This window comes from Penicillium macrosclerotiorum (genome assembly GCF_028827735.1).
Source record: "Penicillium macrosclerotiorum strain IBT 26536 chromosome Unknown utg000010l_segment0_segment0, whole genome shotgun sequence".
Lineage (NCBI taxonomy): Eukaryota > Fungi > Ascomycota > Eurotiomycetes > Eurotiales > Aspergillaceae > Penicillium > Penicillium macrosclerotiorum.
Window position 1 is genome coordinate 1,059,468 of NW_026643089.1, and position 18,513 is coordinate 1,077,980.

Consider the following 18,513-nt stretch of genomic DNA (forward strand, 5'->3'; position numbering starts at 1 on the left):
CCTGTGATGGCAAGATTCAACCACGATTTCATGACCTGCACAATTTGATATTGTTTTTCCATATTTCTTTTGCGTGATACTGGGCGTTGCTCTGTTAGGATGCTGGACTTTGAAAGTTTTTTCAGTATTGCAATAAAAGGCGCCACGGTAGAGAACTCTTCTCACTGAATGATACAAGGTGTAAATTCCGAATGTCCGTTTTCCTTACGTACTGCATGAAAAAAATCCAGTAAAATTGCAGTCTGAGCTTGCGTTTGCTTTGAAAACAGCCATGTGGAACTATCAGTGAGTAGTTTCATTGGAACCCACTTGCAACTGGTGGACACGGGCGAATACAAGATCAGAACTAGGAACAATGAACAATTGTAGTCCTCTCATCCAATCATCACAACTCTTCTCAAGTCCCTGAAATGCCTCAAGACACGACACTAATTCTCCGTCGCGATGAAATCAAGTAGGCAAACACTTTCCTTGAACACCCCGCACATCCTGAACCGCCCATTCTTTGCTAGTGTCGTCGTCGGATCTCATCAAGCACGATCTGCACATGCTCCGCATCCCGCACAAGGTCGAAGAACGGGTAGTTCACATGGTAATGCTGATAATCTAGCAACATAGGCTCCATCTCGCCGATGTCGTACGTGAAGAAGCGTACTCCGCGTCCAACCACCATCGCTCCGTAAACGCGGGCCAAATTCGGCCGCCAGCGAAGCCCGTATGTCATGTCGAGGTACTCACTCAGGTGTCGGGTCCAGTCTTCCAGTTGACCAGGGGTCACTTCTAGGCTCGGTGACCAGCCGGTGCGGATCATGACCACGAAGAAGACGCGGGGTCGATTGTCCACTGTGTGCTGGACTAGGATGTCTGTCCAGAAGCCTTGCTCGGAGACCCATTGGTGCTGCTGTGGGCGGCTCAGGTAACCCTGCACAATGGGGAATTGTAGGGCTAGAATGCCGCTCCAGACGCCGCTGGTGACAGTGTCGAGGGAGCCGTAGCGCTGGGGGTTGATCTCTTCGATCTCGTGGCGGATCGTGTCAACGGTGAGCTGATAGAGTGAGGTTATTCTATTCAGAGATGTTGGACAGCTTGGGTGCGAGAGTGAAGGCTGTTACTTACATATGGACGAGGCATCCTGGCTGGTTCTAAGTGCACGGTTGGGCTTCGAGGAGGTATAGAACACAGCTGGTAGTGGGAACGACTTGTGGAAAAGAGAAAAAGCAGAGGGAAGAGAGCGTCAAGGGAGATGAACGAAGGAGAGATGAGAGGTGAGAATATCCCGGTAGTAATGGAACGTCTGGACTGATATCAATCCACTTGTTGCTATGCGGCAAGGCCGGCCTGGTCTATGAAAACATCCTCACCATCATTTGACTAACGTCCTGAGAACACTTTATTTGATCAAGACTATTTTAGCTCGGAAATAAGGCATTTAGCACTGGATGAGCTTCAAAAATTCCAATAAGACACAATGGAGACAAGGGAGACTCTCTAAGTAGGTGGTTAGAAGACTTTGTGGTTGGTACATGTTGGGTTTGAACTGGTCTGGCGCCAGCGCCGGCACTCTCTATCATTGCAAGGTTGAAGGTGATTGTAGTGGGCAAATCCAAGTGATCATACATCCTCAAACTCCTCATCATCCTCATCGGATTCTTCTTCATTTTTCACACCGGGCTCAGCCGCCGCATCAGGATCTGGTTTGATGGCCGACTGGACACTAATGCCAGGTTCAACCTTGATCTTCTTCATAGCAGGACCGTCATCGACTGGAGTCGACGGAGTACCAACTGAAGAGGGAGCAGCACTAGATGCAGTATCATGCTCTCGCTTGATCCCAACCAGTCCCGAGGAAGGGAAGCTTGTAGGCCCGGAAGCTGTGAGCGGGGTACCAGGACCACTGGGGCCAGATATCCCACCAACATCCTCGAATTCATCGTCCTCATCGTCCGAATCATCCTCGGCACTGCTGGCATCTTCTTGTGCTTGAAGGGCCTTCTCTCGTTCCATTTCCGCGTAATACGCTGCGACTTTGTCATCCAGTGCGTCCAGGCTGGGCTTTTGGTCCTCATCCCCAAGCTCCGACTTGATAGGGAGACCAGCCTCATTTTTAACCTGTGAAGTGCCCACGGCGGCGGCGTTGACAGTAGAGTGTGTGTGCCAGACAGGGAGAGCATTTTGCTTCTCCACAGCTGCTTTACGAGCGACTTCTTCGGCCTGCTCGGCAGCACTCTTCTCTTCGCTGGATGTCAGCGAGATCTCGAGGGCCGCGGCATCCGTCTTCACGGTTCCGCGAATAACATCCTGAGCCTTTGGCGGAACTGGAATGGCCGCGCGGATGGGATGTGTCTGGTGGTTTCGGGGTACTTCGACCTTATGATCCCATGCCGTGTCGAAGTCATTCGGCGGGATCTCCACCGAGTCAATCTGCTTGAGTAATTTAAGCATCTTGTCAAGTTGAGCCATAAGTTTGCTATTCTTTTCATGCCCTGTTCGCTCAATGCCCTCCTCACCCTTCACATCCTCGGTACGTTCCAAGATGGCACCACAGTTTTGGCATTCAAACCCTTCCTCGGACACGAGACTCAACACATCCAGTTCTGTCCATTCAGTATTGCATCGTGGGCAGATATATTCCTTGCGTTCTTCGCTTGGTGTATATTGTGCTTTGATCGTTGACGTCAATTTCGAGACCTTGTACTTGATGGCGTCAATCACGGGGTGGAGAGGGATATAGTAGTATTCGCGATTGACGGGGCGAGTAGAACCATCACGAATCTCGGCGCGGGTGCTCCTATACCCCAGCAAAGAAGACACAGGTTAGCTGAATTGCAAGGACATATTGCGCCCGCATGGAAAAGCGAAAGGCAAGTCATACACGCCAATCAAGCGGTCTTCCCGTAATCGGGCACACAGTTTGCGCAAATCCTTTTGCTGCATTCCCATGAGGAAAGCAAGGTCCTCCGCATGGAGGCTGTAGCAGGTCAGCGGCATGAACGTTGTGTCGGATCCCTTTGAGGGGCATCATACACCGAGTGGAGGAATAGTGCATCGACAACTAGGATGTGGCGCGTTTCATAGAACGCACGCACTACACTCCGGATGAGTGTGTTGGCAAGATCCATGGCTGCGACAGCTTGTGCGAGGCAGGTACAGACTCGATGAATGCCGGGGTCGTTGAATCAAGGATAGTTGAGTGAGTGGAAGACAAAGCTTCTGGTGGCACGGTTTAAGGTGAAAGAAAGACCATCGTCGTCCGCAGCCTTTAACAAAGAAAAAGCGCTTGAAGGACAAGGATCGCCGCGCAGGATCGCGCAAGGGCACGGGCGCCGGAGTGAGGGAATTCAAAGAATCTCCGTGGGAGTGTCAGCGGCTGGGAAAGCTTCAACTTTAGATGAGGCGGAGGCCGCCCTGTCGCGCCTTGGAGCCTGAGGCATCAATGTTTACCATATGAGGTTAGATGATAGGCTCGAGCCTAGCCTGAACAAGACTAGCGTTTCTCCATTGAAAACCTCCGCGGCGACAGTTTCGCAGTCCCGCGAACGTTTTTGGATGAGGTTCGAGTTCATGCACGCCTCCATTTTTAGGCCGCGCGATTTGCCTGCGATTTTTTCACCCTTCAAGGCTCCTGTTTTCCGATACTCGCTCTCCAGTCGTCAGGGTTTGATTGCAGCTTGTCCATTTGTCCGATCACTGCATTTCAAAAGCAAGGCCGAGCAAGAGCTCGCCGATTTCTTCAGCCGCGTGCAATGGCCGACAACCAAACAGGAGGAGATCGAGCTGGTGAAGGGCGTAAGAAGCGTGATATGGGAAGGTCAGAATGGAGGTATGTCGTGTGGAGTTCTACTCAGGAAATTGAGCCCTGTTACTAACCAAGGAAGCCGCCAAAAAATAGACAAGCGAGCGCGATCTGACCAGCAGGCCGAAACTAAGCGCCGCAAGCTGGAGAATGGCGAGGAGGTAGCCGTCCCGATCTATGCTACCGAATTCTCCAAGGAGGAAATTGAGCAGGAGGAGCGTCGCCCGAAGAAGAAGGTCGCCTTGTTGATGGGGTACTCTGGGACAGGCTACTATGGCATGCAATTGTACGTGAACTCTGGCTTGTGATTAAGGGGTTGACAGAGGTTGGTCCATGCTAATGAATTCTATTTAACCAGAACCAACGACAAGAAAACCATTGAAGGCGAGCTTTTTACAGCCTTGGTTGCCGCCGGCGCAGTTTCGAAAGCCAATGCCACGGACCCAAAAAAGTCATCTTTCGCTCGTTGCGCGCGCACAGACAAGGGCGTACACGCTGCCGGAAATGTTGTTTCGCTCAAGATGATTATCGAGGATCCCGATATCGTTCAAAAGATCAACGAGAAACTCAGTCCGCAAATTCGGGTGTGGGGAATCGAGCAAACGGCCAAGAGCTTCAACTGCTACCAACTTTGCGACTCAAGAGTTTATGAGTACTTGCTGCCAAGCCACTGTCTTTTGCCCCCCATCCAAGTACGTTCCTAGGAACAAAAATCGTCGAACTTGCCAAGAAGGCGGGTGATTTGGAAGAGGTCGCAGCCAGACAGGAGGAAGTTTCGACCTACTGGGATGAAGTTGATGAAAAATATATCAAACCGATTCTCGAGACAGTCCCTGACGATATTCGCAACATTGTTCAAAAGTCCTTATTCTTTCAGGAGGAAGAAAATGCCTCGGACGCAAACGACAATGCTATTCCACAGCCCCAACCTGAAACCGAGTCTGCTCAAGAAGAGACCAAGAAACCCTTCAAATTGGATCCTCGCCAACAACTGATCCACGACACTATAAAGGCAGTTAAGGCAGCTTACCTGACGGCCCGCAGAGCTTATCGTATTCCTTCGTCTCGCGTCGCTCGTTTGCAGGAAAGCCTCAGCAGGTACGAGGGCACGCGGAACTTCCACAATTACACCATCCAAAAAACCTACAAAGATCCATCAGCGAGCCGATTCATCAGGTCCTTCAAGGTGAACCCAACGCCTGTGGTCATCAATGGTACCGAATGGCTCAGCTTAAAGGTCCACGGTCAGAGTTTCATGATGCACCAAATTCGCAAAATGGTTGCCATGGCCGCCCTTGTTGTCCGCTGTGGCTGTCACCCGGATCGAATCAACGACACATACGGACCAGACCGAGTAGCTATCCCCAAGGCTCCAGGGCTCGGGCTCTTACTCGAACGTCCTATCTTCGACAGCTACAGTAGCAAGGCTAAGACTTTGGGTCGTGAGCCCATCAATTTCGACAAGTTTGAAAAGGAAATGGATGAGTTCAAACAGCGGGAGATTTACGATCGAATCTTCCGCGAGGAGGCAGAGAGTGCAGCGTAAGTCGTAATGATTTTTGTCGGACAGGATTTCAGCATAATACTTACTCTATGATACAACAGGTTCGGCTCTTTCTTCAATCACATCGATCATTTCACGATGAACCACTTCCTCTATGTTACCTCCGGTGGCATTGCAGCCTCTACTCAACTCGCCTCGGCGGCTGATGGAAAACCAGGTAATTCGAAGGCGCTGACGAGTGAGAAATCCGGAAATAACGGGAGCCAGGCTCTCGCAGCTGTCGAATCTGAGTCAGAAGACGAGGGCGATTTACCAAATCGCGAAGATAGTTGATTACTTTCTAAATTTGGTAGCTCATATAAAAGAAAATAATAAATCATTGCTTTCACCTCTTAGTACTTCGCTAGGCGCCGAAAGAGTTACAATTTCTTACTGTAGGATCGACCGGCTGGGATGACTGACCAGCACCAAGTCGGAGTGTTTTGACCAAGGCTGTTCTAGCTGGCGCAATAATCAATGTCTATCAGTCATTCCTGCTGCTCGATTTCCGACAGCAACTTATGCCTTCCCCAACAGCTCTTTACATTTAGTAATCATTGCTTGTTAAGCTTCCTACTGGAAACTTGAACCGGGGCCACGGATGATCAATGGCCGAGTTTCAAATAAATGAAGATTTGCTTGTAATGATCGGAAGTATCGCTGGCTTTGGTCCTCAACTTTGAACTTTCAACAATCCCCCTCGAAATGCCTCTCTATTTACAGGCGTAAGTGGCTCTCCTGAGAATTCACCACTGGGGCCGACCACAGCAAGAATATTCTTCATGGCATTTAGTTCAAAGTTAATTCTCGTGTCCAATGCACCACCGCCAATATGAGTGGTAAGAGTAACATTATCCATGGTCGCTAGTACTTTGGACACTTGCGGCTCATGGTAGTGCACATCGAGTGCTGCAGCAGCTATGTGACCCGTCTTGAGAGCTTGAATCAATGCGTCTTCATCCACAATAGGCCCTCTAGCTGTATTGATGATTCTACTTCCGGGCTTCATCAATGACAAGGCCCTGGCATCAATCAAATTGTGGGTATGCTTGTTAAGAGGCGTATGCAGTGTAACGCAGTCGGCAATCTTTAGAAGATGGTCTAATGACTCATGGTATGTGGCTTGGAGCTCTTCTTCTTCCTTCTGCCCTGCACGCGCAATATCAAAGTAGTGTATCTTCATTCCCAACGCCAGTCGGGCCTTGAGAGCAAGCTTTTTGCTGATATTCCCTAGTCCGATCACGCCTAAAATATGGCCACGAGGATTCTGTGATATTGTGGCAATAAGCTTGTGAGTTTCAGTAAATATTTTTGGATCAGCCTTCCGTGCCGCTAGCTGCGATCGTGTGAAGTTTCGGAACACGCTAAGAATCATATACAATGCCGTGTCGGAGACAGCCTCATCAGATGCACCAGCACCATTAGCGTACCAAATTTGGTGATGGCCAAGTATGTCAGTGTCTGCCCAGTTAAAGCCTGCTCCAGCTGAAGCAAAGATACGCACGCTTGGTGGTAATAGTGAGATGAGTTCCGAGTCCCACTGGCCCATGAAACCTCCCGTTTGAAAATGAGGGCGGAATAGAGCCGAGAAATCACCATATCTAGTATCGCAATGAATCAGATCCTTGCAGACAAACAGGAAAATATGTTTGAAAATACTTCTTAGTTTTCAAGGCTTCCATGAAACTTGCTCGGTCGGTTTCCGTCGCTCTGATAACCTCAAAGCGAGAGATGAAGTTTTCGTTGTAGAATTCATCATTGTATTTGATGGGATCACCAAGATGAAGAACTGTAGGTTTACCCGACATGTTTGAAATCTCTTTCATTGTTTCGAAATTACATTCCTTCCCCGCTGAAGTAGTCGATCATTTATATGAAGTGCTATCCTAGAAATGTGATTTCCGCGTCATTTATCCGGCCATCGGAAACTATAATATCCTGGCCGGAGAGAAGACCGACTGACTGTTCACAACTCGCGTCTCGACCGAATTGAGACCTTTGAGTATTGTAAAAATCAAGCAAAGATTGAAAAAAAACCACACTAAAAGTGTCCAGTTTGCAGTCGTACACAATTTACACAGCTATGGGTCGCATCTTCAGTTCTCTCTCTTCAGTGCAGCCCAAGTTAATATTTCCAACCCCCGCAAGCCCCACATACGCATGCCAATGCATAGCTGCAGGTAGGTTGTATCTCCCTGAAACCCCGGGTGTAGGTAACTCCCATATATGGCAGATGCGTTCCCGAACATGCCAGCCACATACAGCCGCCACCACCATAGATCGCTATACAAGAGACCTTGAGAACGAAGAAGGTATCCAAGTGGCAGTTGTAATGCAGGAAGAAAACCTCCTATTAACATGAGAGGATAGCAAACATTTGGACTCCCAAATTGGATGTGGTAAAAACAAAAGTAATCGACCTGCGACCTAGAATGTTGGTCAAATGAAATACCACTATTCAAGGCGAAAGATGCAAATCGACTTTTTCTGAGCTGCCTTTTTGTCTCTTGTTGATGCCAATTTTCATCCCGAGACAAGAACTCTTCTGGAAAAGAAAAATAACCCGAGCTCGCTTGTTTGGATGTGCACAGGCTCAATATGGGTTATTTTGTGATCTTTGTTCTCCATGATGACGCAATCTCTCTCTAGCGAGGGTTAGGTTATTTGCTGTACAGTGTATACTGCCAGTGTCGTCACAGAGAAGAGACTGGTGTAGAATCAATAGCATATGATTCTAGGCCACAAGAATAGACATATTCTTCAATTGATAATCTTTACAGGATTTGGAATAGACTGGAGTTCTCTCCGACTGCCATGATTGAAAATGAGAGTCTATCGGCGAGGTGAATCGTTTTTTCTATCAAGCAAAGCACTAAGCAAATTGATGTCAGGGAAATTATCACATGAAGCACTCTAAATTGGCAAAGTATATGGATGCGATATGGCTTAGTAGATTTTGCATGGGACATGTGACGATATGCGGAGGAAGTAATTCGGTTTTCTCTCCGACTCCCGGTGATCAACCATAAGGCCACCTCATGATTATACATGACACTAAAAATATGTAGAAACAAGTATTTTCATGGTCTGTTTTCCATCAGGCCATGGAAATTTCAAAAAACCAAAATATGGTAAGGGGCATCAGACTGAAAGATAAAGCTGAGATATTCTTGTTCTCTGATTATCGAAACAACCATCATGCCGGTCTAACATAGTATGGGAAGTAAAGACTTTAATTCATACAATACGTTATCAAGTCTATAACTAATAATCAAATACTATATCAGTTAACGCCACTGTTGATTTGTTATATCTCTCAAAAGAAATGTGCGGCAATTTCTTCCTCGTACAAAGCTAAAGTCTGCAACCTCGCCACACTACCCTTGATAGTTTCGATAAATGGCTTTTCCTTTGAGGCTATGATGATCTTATCCAATGAAATTTGGACCGCCTCGTGACAGCTGGAGTTGACCTTCTCAATATAGGGTCTCAAGCTCTCTATGAAGTCTCCGGGAGATCCATTTTGCTCTGCACTTCCAATGAGCTCCACGAGTAGTACAGGCTGTGGCCTTCCCTGTCCTCCAATTAAAGCATTTTTAACACTGGGATGGGCTTTAATTTCCGGTTCCAAAAGGGACGCATGCAGTCCTTCTCCATGGGACAGACACACATAGTCATCTGTCCGGCCAATGATCTTCCATAGACCTTTGTAATCGGGATGTTCAATCCATAGATCATTGGTCTCAAATCGGTCGCGATCCGGGTATACAGTGAATATTTGTTGCATTGAACAGCTTGGATCACGAATGAAGACCAATTCATGTAAATTGTTCACTCGAGGTTCAAAAATGGCACCGGCATGTTTTTGGAAGGTAACAAAATCCCACGCATCCGCCTTGTCGTGACAAGCTGTAAAATAACCACCGGTTTCAGTGCTTCCAATAGCGGGCACAACCTTTGTATACGGGACAAGAAGCTCTCCAGACTTAGCTGACAATGGAGCACCGGCGAAATGAATATATTTCAGCTCCCGAAGAGCTTGAAGGCCAGCAGGGGAGAGACAGAGACTGTCAATGAGTATTGGGGGAAGTAAGGCACCCTTAACGTTTCCATAACGCAAGACATTGGTAATTACTTCTGGGGATGGAGGAGTAGATGGACCTAGTACCGCTGTCATGTGTAAGAAAGTGGTCATTGCCAAGGTCATGGCCATGCCCACAAACTAGTTTGGTTAGACAAGGCAAAAGCAAAATAAAATCATTTGGAACAAGTTGACTCACGTGAAGTGATGGTAAAGGACTATACCACCTCTGTTGAGCAAACTGATGAATGACACACTCTTCGATGTCAGAACGACTAGCCGCTGCATCAACTCCGGCCATCATTTCATGTGTATATGTGATAGGTTTGGGATTCCCTGCTCCCTAGTTAGGTCTTATAATATTCAAGTTTCGTGTGAAGAGCATGCTCAATCATACCCGTTGTTCCCGAGGTGTGAAAAACAAGCCATGGATCATCTTTGCCTTCCTCCCATGACTTGGAATAATTGACAGGGATAGCCTCTATTTCATTGAAAAATTCGCCCAGAGCGGGCACAGTGATAGTATGGATGTGAGGCGCGTCTTTAAGAATCTCTGCCACAGAAGCAGCGCTCTCCTGGGGTCTCAGATAAAGGGTACAGCCTGTTTTCTCAAAGATATTCAACTGAGCTTTTGCTGTAACTAATGGCGAGGGAAGTACCATCTAAATCCACGATCAGTCATCCTTCTCTGCATCAAGTACGTCAGCTGCTCTATTGGTATCACTCACCACTTTCTGCACCTTGGCCGCTGCAATGGCCAGAATCGGGTATCTTAGATCCTTGGGACCAGAGTACGCAAGGCGCTGGAATTCCTCAGAATTAGGTAGGGCTTTAATCAGCCACTGCGCCGCATGATTCGCATAGTTGTTCAGCTGTTTGAAGGTGATGTCTCGGAAGCCCAGAGAGAGATTATTCTCATCCACTGGGATAGAGAGCCATGGACTTGAGCTATTGTTTTTGGCTCGTTCCTCGACTACAGCAGCAAGAATGCGTTCGCCGTGGTCAACACCAGGCACAGGGATGGTACTAGGAGGAGCCATCAAGTAAAATTCCGATGAGATATACACCGGGTATGAGTGCTATGTTTATATGTTGATCAATGAGGTGAACAGAGGATCGGCGAGGGACCGGAAATTATTTAAAACAGCAAGAAAGTCCAGCAGGAACCTCAAGAAAGAATGGGGATTCCGTTGTTATTCAGCACGAGCCCCACTCTCCCGCCCGCACCTGGGGGCTATTTGGCTGAATCCAGTATATAGTACGTCCATGGGAGACACAAGAATCCGTGTCTTGGTCCAACTTAAGCGGTGTACGTAGGGGGCGGAGACGTATCCCCACTTGCGCCCATTGATGTGCTGACCACGTCATTGCTCTACCTGCGATAAACGACTGATCTCAGGATATAATGAACTTGTATAGAGTGAAGATAATTGATAGAGGACGGATAAAATAAAAGTTGATAGACTATATGGCTGTTTGAAGAAGACACGTCGAGTGCGATATTGGTATGATAATTGTTACGCTGAACCCCTGTAGTAGCCGGTCGCCCTGCATGGCCCCCAGCCTGACCTGCCGGCCCCAGTCAAAAGGCATGATCTCCTGCAACAAATAGTGAAAACTGGGTGACAGTTTAGGCCCTTTTCCTGTGCATCATTTCAGGAACTAAAATCACTCCGTATGGCCTGCTAAATATCTCAAACATGTAACAGATTCCACCGACAGATGTCACTATGCACTCCAGACGCAAGCAGAACACAGGAACTTACGACTGATGTCTTCCCAACGTGTGCAGTGTGTGCATAGCTCAACAAACACAAATAGGCAGCCTCTAAAGACACACTCTGCTCTTAAGCTAGTATCTTTACGATATGTATCTCTTGTAAATCTGACCTCCCAGTTGTAAATATGATGACAGCGTATCGGGGGCTATGATCTCCTCATATCCGAGCTCTAGTGTTACCCTCTAAGTTAGATCACATGATTCCAAGGCACCTTCTTAGTTATCGCAGAGAGAACGAATAAATTACTTTTACATCTCCGGACTCTGTCACATCTGGATTATCAAGGATAAATTGGTGGGCGTCGATCCGTAGAGATGCCGCCAGGTTATCTATCCGAGGTTGGAATAAGACACACATCTCTCTAATAAACTAATCAGTAAGTTTAACTGTGCCCCTTTGGTGGCTATTTGGGTAAGTTGGCTTAACTTGGGGTTCACATTCTAGCTTGTTGTGACCATGCTCATCTCAAATGTAGACCTCTCCCTGTTGTGACAACTTCATACGTGCTCTAACTCTAGTTGAATCTGTCGTGACCTTCACATCTTTTTTGAGGTTGTAGACGATCTCCCTCTTAATGGAGACGATCACTATTGAAGTAGTATTTATTATTTCACTTATCTTGCCACGTCATGCTCAACAGCACCAGCAGCAGTAAATCTAATGGTGACGGAGTATCAGAAATAGTAAGAGTATCACATAGCGGTAATTTTGGGACATGAAATATCTTTCGATGTCAGGACACCGATAAAGATGAGGCTTAAGCACTAATTAATGTCCTGCTACCACTGTATGTTTGTAAATGATCTTGCTATGAGTGATCTCTGTGTTGATAACTCGTGTTGGAGACTTGAAGATATCTTGTGCTAAATAGATTAATGGGGAAATCGTCTACTCAGTGCACCGCCTGATGAGTCGATTGAATCTTGCCTACGATCATTAAAAATATAGTCTCTATTTGCACATATTGTCCGTCTAAAAAGCAACTCCCCCCCCCCCCTCTCCCTCTCCGCCTCGACCCCGCGCTTGTGGAGGCCTGCTCAGCGTCGCAGTCTGGTGGTTGTTTGGTGGTAATTTGGCGATCCGATCGGCATTTTTCAGGCTGCTTTGTCAGATTCAAGTGCGAGCTTCCCATGTTCAATAGATAGATACTCATGGATAATCATGAAATAAGGTTGGACGAAGGGGTTAGATTTGATTGACTTTTTTTACTCGTTGCCTGGCCTTAGACCGACCAATTGACCTGATTCTGCGTCTGTTGTTGAAAAATTCTCGGAACTGTCTCAGCCATCGAGGGTCTCGGTGCCACGGCGCAGATGGCGGGAAATTGCGACCACAGGGTCGCAACACGAGGTGGAGAAAAACCGAGTCGATTGACTGGCCACAGCCAAGCATCTAAACAACTTAGTGCCTCTGGGCAAGCCATCAGGGCACGCTAGCTTGGCTTTGAAAGGTTTCCTGGACCGAGACTTTCATCAGATAAGATGATATTTGAGGGATTCCGTGGCTAGCACGAGTCAGCTCAGGCTAGGCATGTTCCTTCTCTGGCCACGCGGGCTTGGCTAGGAAGCTATTTCCCTCACTGAAATATTCGACCTTTGCCCACATTTATAACGCAGGGAAATTTTGAGATTGTCCATTAAACCCTGTCAGTTTCAGATTTCTGCCCTCCCCATGCCAGAAATGGTCGTTGAAACCCCCGACGAAAGTCATGTCGGCGAAAACTCGAACAAAGTGCTTCACCACCAAACCGAGGCTGTTCAGGAAGTGAATCTGCTTGGTAACGGCAGTCCAGGTGTCCGCCGAATTGAGATTATCGCTTCTCACTTCCAACTTGTCGATCGTGTTCTCCTATTTGCAAGTATTTTTTTGATTGCTTATGTGTATGGGCTTGATGGAACGGTCAGATATACCTACCAGGTGAGATTATATATATATACAGTGACTTCGACTGCCGAATGATTACAAAGAATCTAAATGTACGCAGCCCTATGCGACTCAAAGTTATGGACAGCACAGCCTACTTGCGACAGTTAATGTCTTGCGAGCAGTAATAGCCGCTGCAGCACAGGTAGGAGGTCGCGCGAATCAATCTTGACGAAGACTAATCAGATTGCAATGTCCATCTAGCCTACTGCGGCAAAGATTGCAGACGTTTTCGGCAGGCTCGAATTGATTATTGTTTCAATTTTGTTTTATACTGTCGGAACAATCATTGAAACCTTCTCCAAGACCGTGGAGGCGTTTTGTGCGGGCGCTGTCATATATCAGGTACAAAACCAACCCTCAATATCCAGAATTATACCACCTGACTTGATTCCAGATCGGGTATACTTGCATCATGCTACTGGTTGAAGTTTTGATAGCTGACTTGACTTCAACACGATCTCGGCTTCTCTTCTCCTATATCCCAGCTTTGCCATTCATTGTAAGGAAATTTCTACATTAGTTGTGGTGATTAAAGCCTTCATGAACTCACTGCCTCATAGATTAACACTTGGATAAGCGGCAACTTGACTACTGCTGTGCTTAAGGTCACCTCATGGCGCTGGGGAATAGGCATGTTTGCTCTGATCTACCCAGCATGTGCTTTGCCTCTGATCGTCGTTCTCTACATTGTTTATCGACGGGCCAAAGTTTCAGGTCACTTGGAATCTTATAAAAGCTCTCTTGAAGAGTTGGGAGGTCGTCGTCTTATAATAGAGCTCTTCTGGCACTTGGATGTGGTTGGGATTATCCTGATGATCGCCATGCTGGCTTGCATTTTAGTCCCCTTTACCATTGCTGGAGGTGTAACTGCGCAATGGAAGACTGCCAAGGTGATCACACCCCTGGTCATTGGTATTTTACTGGTTCCGGTTTGGGTATACTGGGAGAGGACATGTAAATATCCAATGCTACCATTCAAGGTGGGTCTAATCATGTCCTTTCTGTGATGCTTAACGTCCAAACTAACCACCAGCAAAGCATCTTAAGGATCGAGGTGTTTGGGGCGCACTCGGAATTGCGACGATGTTGAACACTGGTATTATTCTCCATATTGATTTAATCACGCACGAGCTAACTTTCATACAGCATGGTATCTTCAGGGTGATTTCCTGTACACTGTACTTTATGTGAGCTTTGATGAATCAGTTTTGAGTGCAACCCGGATCACGTCACTGTACAGCTTCACATCCGTCATTGCCGGAACTATTCTTGGCTTTATCATCATTAGAATTCGCCAGCTCAAGCCTTTCATTATTATTGGTACCCTATTGTTCACAGTCGCATTCGGTATCTTGATCTACTTCCGTGGTGGCGCAAGCGGATCCAGTCATTCGGGTGTTATTGGAGGCCAGGTACTACTAGGACTTGGTATGGATATTTATACATGATTGGTCGACATGCATTGACTGACACTTTACTAGCTGGTGGAATGTTCCCTTATCCTGCTCAAGCGAGCATTCAAGCTGTCTCCAAGCATGAACGTAAGACTTCCACGCCGAAGACGGAGTTCTAACGATAAGACATGCCCTAATCATCAATTAGATCTTGCTGTTGTGACAGGAATTTATCTTGCCTCCTACAATATCGGCAGTGCGGTCGGAAATACAATCTCTGGCGCCATTTGGAATCAAGTACTTCCCCAGGAACTGACCAGAAGACTTGGTAATGAGACTCTCGCTGCCTCTGTCTATGCAGAGCCATTAGCATTCGCTGCTGTTAATCCTGTTGGTACACCGGATCGCGATAATGTGATTTTTGCCTATCAGAAAACTCAACGTCTCCTCTGCATTACCGGAATATGTCTAACTATACCGCTAATATTCTTCGCGCTCTTCATTCGGAATCCAAAACTTACAAAAGAGCAAACGCTTGCCAAAGCGGAAGAAGATTCTGAAACAGATTCGAATCCCGGAAATATCTAGGCCTTTGCTATTCGTCTACAGATGCATCACGCTGAAATATAGCTCCTTGGCATATTAGTGTTTGATTTTGCTATATTTCATATAATAATTTTGAACTTCTTGCATCCTCGGTATTTGAGATTTGAAAATATTACTTCTCGCTTCTCTTGATCTAATTGTTTTGCTTGCGGGGTGGCGGTTTGAATAGAGTCTCCAGCGCTTTAGGGGGCCAGGGACCAGGATGAAACAGACAATTCATTTCATACTGACCGGAAAGTAAGAACTTACCTCCCTCTAAGTCTTCATCTGCTTGGTCTGGTAGAAACACCCATGCTGAAGAATTTGGAGGAATGATGAGTCTCATTGAAAAGAGCGAATTGTTGTCTAACGCCCACGAACATTCGATTCGTCCAAAGGGGCTTTCAAGCCGAATTTCAGCACTTCGTATCGTACCTCCCGGAACCGGTCTTACTTTGAAGACTCGCCATCCCGGCTCAATGATACTGATTCCTCCCACCCTCTCGTGTAGCCAGTTTGAAACTGATCCGAGTGCGTAGTGGTTGAAGCTCGTCATCTGTCCTGGGTTGATTGATCCATCTGGGAGCATGCTGTTCCATCTCTCCCAAGTCGTGGTAGCTCCCATACTAACCGGATAAAGCCATGACGGACATTCAGATTCCAGCAGCATTCGGAAAGCTAACTGATGCCATCCTGTCTGGCTCAATGCGTGAGTCACAATCGGTGTGCCTGCGAAACCAGTCGCCACCCGAAATTTAGCATAGCGTACTTTATGCGCTAATCGCTCACCGGCAGTTTGGATTTGATGTTTTTTGTCAAGTAAAGAGAATACTAGGGCCAGGGAAAGAGACGTTTGTGTGTCGCATATTACCATTCCCTTCGGAGTGATATATTTCTCCTGGAAGACGCGCTTTAGGCGATCATGATCTTCGCTGTACCGTCTTTGATCCTCCGGTCGCTGAAGAATTGATGAAATTTGGCTCATAATTCCTGTAACATAAACGAGGTAGCAATCTGCGACGAAAACACCGTCTGTTTGGCCGTTGCCCGGATCCTCCGGGGGGGCTGACGGATCTAACCAGTCCCCATGCTGCCAGAGTGACTCGTTCCATAACCCGTCTTTACCACGAGAGCAACCTTGATCGAGCCAAGCTCTCATACTGAGATATTGGCGCTGGAGGACTTTCTTATCGCCAAACCATCGATATAGAGCCCAGGGAACCAAGACGGACGCATCTCCCCACACAGCCTGTGGAGGCCGGGATTCCTTTGCGAATTGAACATTGGGCACAATCATGGGCGGAACTCCATTATCTTCGTTTTGTTCTAAGCTCAAATCGATCAACCAGTCGGCCAAAATCCCATTTGTGTTGTAGAGAAAGTTCGCCGTGGGACTGAAAACCTGGATATCTCCCGTCCATCCGAGACGCTCGTCCCGTTGGGGACAGTCTGTTGGAATCGAGAGGAAGTTGCCACGCATGCTCCACACGGAATTTTCATGGAGCCGGTTGACTAGACTATCGGAGCACGAGAACCAACCTGTGCGGATCATGTCGCTGTGGATGACTAGCGCCGAGATGTTGTCTGGATGTAAGGGACACAAGTCATCCTCTGGAGACCAGCCATCCACCTGGACGAACCGAAAACCGTGAAATGTAAAACTTGGTGACCAGCCCTTGAGCTCTTTTCCCGAACATATGATAGTGTCAGTACATTTGGCAGCACGAAGCGGCCGCATACCGATTTCGCCATACTCTAGCACCTCGGCATGCTTGAAAGTGACTCGATGACCTGCCGGCTTCCTCAGTGATCGGATATGTAGTACACCAACCAAGTTTTGGCCGAAATCTAGCAACACTTTTCCTGACGGAGACTTGAATATCTTTTGGACAGAAACTTCTTGTGTGACTCGAACGGGTGGACCTTGAGGCAGGGACAATGTGATTGATGGAAGGGGAAGAACGCTCACTCGCGCCCATCGAGTACCAAGACGAGCTTCGCAACCTGTTTTCCAGCCCGGTTGCTCTTCCGACATGTCAAAGGTTTCCCCGTCGTATATTTCACTGGTCAACATGGGGCCCACATTCCATTCCCAGTCGCCGTCAGTGGTAATTAGAAGGGACTGGTCTTCATTTTCAAAGCTGATTTCCAGCTGCGCGATAAGCCCAATATCCTTGCCATAAATTTGTCGACCTTCTCGCCAAAGCTGAGAGGCATACCATCCTTCGCCAATTTCAGCAGCGAGTATATTCTTCTCATTTCTAAGAATGAGATCTGTGACATCGAACACGTGATAAGAGAGACGAAACTGGAAAGATGTAAAGCCAGGTGCCATGAAATGATCACCCACGCGAGTTCCGTTCACATAGGCTTGGTAAACACCCTGAGCGGTGATATAGAGCCTAGCCTGGCGAACCCTTTTGGCCTCTGCCGAGACCAGGAATGACCGTCTGAGCAGTAGAGGGCGAATTGGCCGATCTGGGGAAGTCTCTTGCTGTCCCAATATCAATTTCGCCTGCCATTTGCATTGGTCCAGGAGTCCAGCCTCAACTGTAGACCATGGTGACCATTCCGTTGGCAGTTGATCTGAGCAGCCTTGGGAACTCCCGATGGACCTTACCCGAATTTTTGCCGTCTCTCGGGAAAGCAAAGGTGCAGCTGGCCAAGGTACCCGAACAGACTGAGAAGACTCGACCCGATAGCATTTCAATGAATCACCTCGTTGGAGTTCCAACTCATATGCATGCTGTCTCCAACCCTTGATGTTATAATCAGAGCAAATGAATCGCCAAGAAATATCTGGTTTTGAGTTTCCTACCCCGAAGCCATCGATGTGGCTGTCGAATGTAGGGTTTTCAAGAGAAATACCAGCTTGGATTACCATGTTTGCACATCCACTCAATTAGTTCCAAGTCGAACACGGGATGTGAGCATTTTCAAGTTAGAAGAATTTGTCTTTCACACTACAGCTCGATGATAAGCTCTTTCTAATTGTCCCGATAACCCGACACGAGCACCACTAGAAGAGACATCTAAGACCCCGCATCGCTTTGCACTACCCCGAAAAGTATTCATTCCAAAAAGGATTCACAAACCCCTCTCGTCGACATGCGAGAGACATCAATTCGTGGCATATTGACCAATAAGGACCAATTAGGCCGCTAGGGGGTTCGTTCTTAAATTGTTTTCCTTGAAAATTCTGGAATCCTGTCCCTTGATTGGCGGCACATGGTATCCAATTAGTCCGTCCAATCAAAGTAATTTGCATCACTCAACTCTTTTGATTTTAATTATAGACCAGTAGATACCAGTAGATATCAGTACTAAACTACTATCATATCTTCAAACCCCTTCTCATACGTGTCTAGTATCATTATATTTCCCGCGTGAAAAATTGCAAAGCATGGCAT

At 47.2% G+C, this 18,513-nt stretch overlaps 7 protein-coding genes across 7 annotated transcripts; 2 read left to right on the forward strand and 5 right to left on the reverse strand.

The window, feature by feature from the left end:
- Positions 1 to 508: 508 nt before the first annotated feature.
- Positions 509 to 1,131, reverse strand: N7462_010028 (uncharacterized protein; the record flags this gene model as incomplete). The annotated part of the gene is made up of 2 exons (XM_057081742.1): positions 509 to 1,045; positions 1,117 to 1,131. 2 exons carry the CDS (start codon positions 1,129 to 1,131, stop codon positions 509 to 511), a joined length of 552 nt encoding a protein of 183 aa, XP_056928782.1.
- A 480-nt stretch (positions 1,132 to 1,611) lies between these two features.
- N7462_010029 (putative transcription factor TFIIE complex alpha subunit) lies at positions 1,612 to 3,119 on the reverse strand (the record flags this gene model as incomplete). The annotated part of the gene is made up of 3 exons (XM_057081743.1): positions 1,612 to 2,788; positions 2,873 to 2,968; positions 3,025 to 3,119. 3 exons carry the CDS (start codon positions 3,117 to 3,119, stop codon positions 1,612 to 1,614), a joined length of 1,368 nt encoding a protein of 455 aa, XP_056928783.1.
- Positions 3,120 to 3,743: 624 nt separating this feature from the next.
- N7462_010030 (pseudouridine synthase PUS2) lies at positions 3,744 to 5,630 on the forward strand (the record flags this gene model as incomplete). The annotated part of the gene is made up of 5 exons (XM_057081744.1): positions 3,744 to 3,820; positions 3,876 to 4,079; positions 4,152 to 4,445; positions 4,487 to 5,335; positions 5,399 to 5,630. 5 exons carry the CDS (start codon positions 3,744 to 3,746, stop codon positions 5,628 to 5,630), a joined length of 1,656 nt encoding a protein of 551 aa, XP_056928784.1.
- A 379-nt stretch (positions 5,631 to 6,009) lies between these two features.
- Positions 6,010 to 7,144, reverse strand: N7462_010031 (D-mandelate dehydrogenase-like dehydrogenase; the record flags this gene model as incomplete). Its single annotated transcript, XM_057081745.1, has 2 exons — positions 6,010 to 6,937; positions 6,996 to 7,144. 2 exons carry the CDS (start codon positions 7,142 to 7,144, stop codon positions 6,010 to 6,012), a joined length of 1,077 nt encoding a protein of 358 aa, XP_056928785.1.
- A 1,508-nt stretch (positions 7,145 to 8,652) lies between these two features.
- Positions 8,653 to 10,457, reverse strand: N7462_010032 (uncharacterized protein; the record flags this gene model as incomplete). The annotated part of the gene is made up of 4 exons (XM_057081746.1): positions 8,653 to 9,558; positions 9,617 to 9,753; positions 9,815 to 10,079; positions 10,146 to 10,457. The coding sequence occupies 4 exons, from the start codon at positions 10,455 to 10,457 to the stop codon at positions 8,653 to 8,655; spliced, it is 1,620 nt and encodes a 539-aa protein (XP_056928786.1).
- Positions 10,458 to 12,878: 2,421 nt separating this feature from the next.
- sit1 (putative siderochrome-iron transporter Sit1) lies at positions 12,879 to 15,106 on the forward strand (the record flags this gene model as incomplete). Its single annotated transcript, XM_057081747.1, has 9 exons — positions 12,879 to 13,115; positions 13,183 to 13,266; positions 13,326 to 13,466; positions 13,519 to 13,623; positions 13,685 to 14,104; positions 14,163 to 14,220; positions 14,271 to 14,552; positions 14,606 to 14,665; positions 14,727 to 15,106. 9 exons carry the CDS (start codon positions 12,879 to 12,881, stop codon positions 15,104 to 15,106), a joined length of 1,767 nt encoding a protein of 588 aa, XP_056928787.1.
- Positions 15,107 to 15,257: 151 nt separating this feature from the next.
- Positions 15,258 to 17,987, reverse strand: N7462_010034 (alpha-L-rhamnosidase; the record flags this gene model as incomplete). The annotated part of the gene is made up of 1 exon (XM_057081748.1): positions 15,258 to 17,987. The coding sequence occupies one exon, from the start codon at positions 17,985 to 17,987 to the stop codon at positions 15,258 to 15,260; it is 2,730 nt and encodes a 909-aa protein (XP_056928788.1).
- Between the last annotated feature and the right edge of the window lie 526 nt (positions 17,988 to 18,513).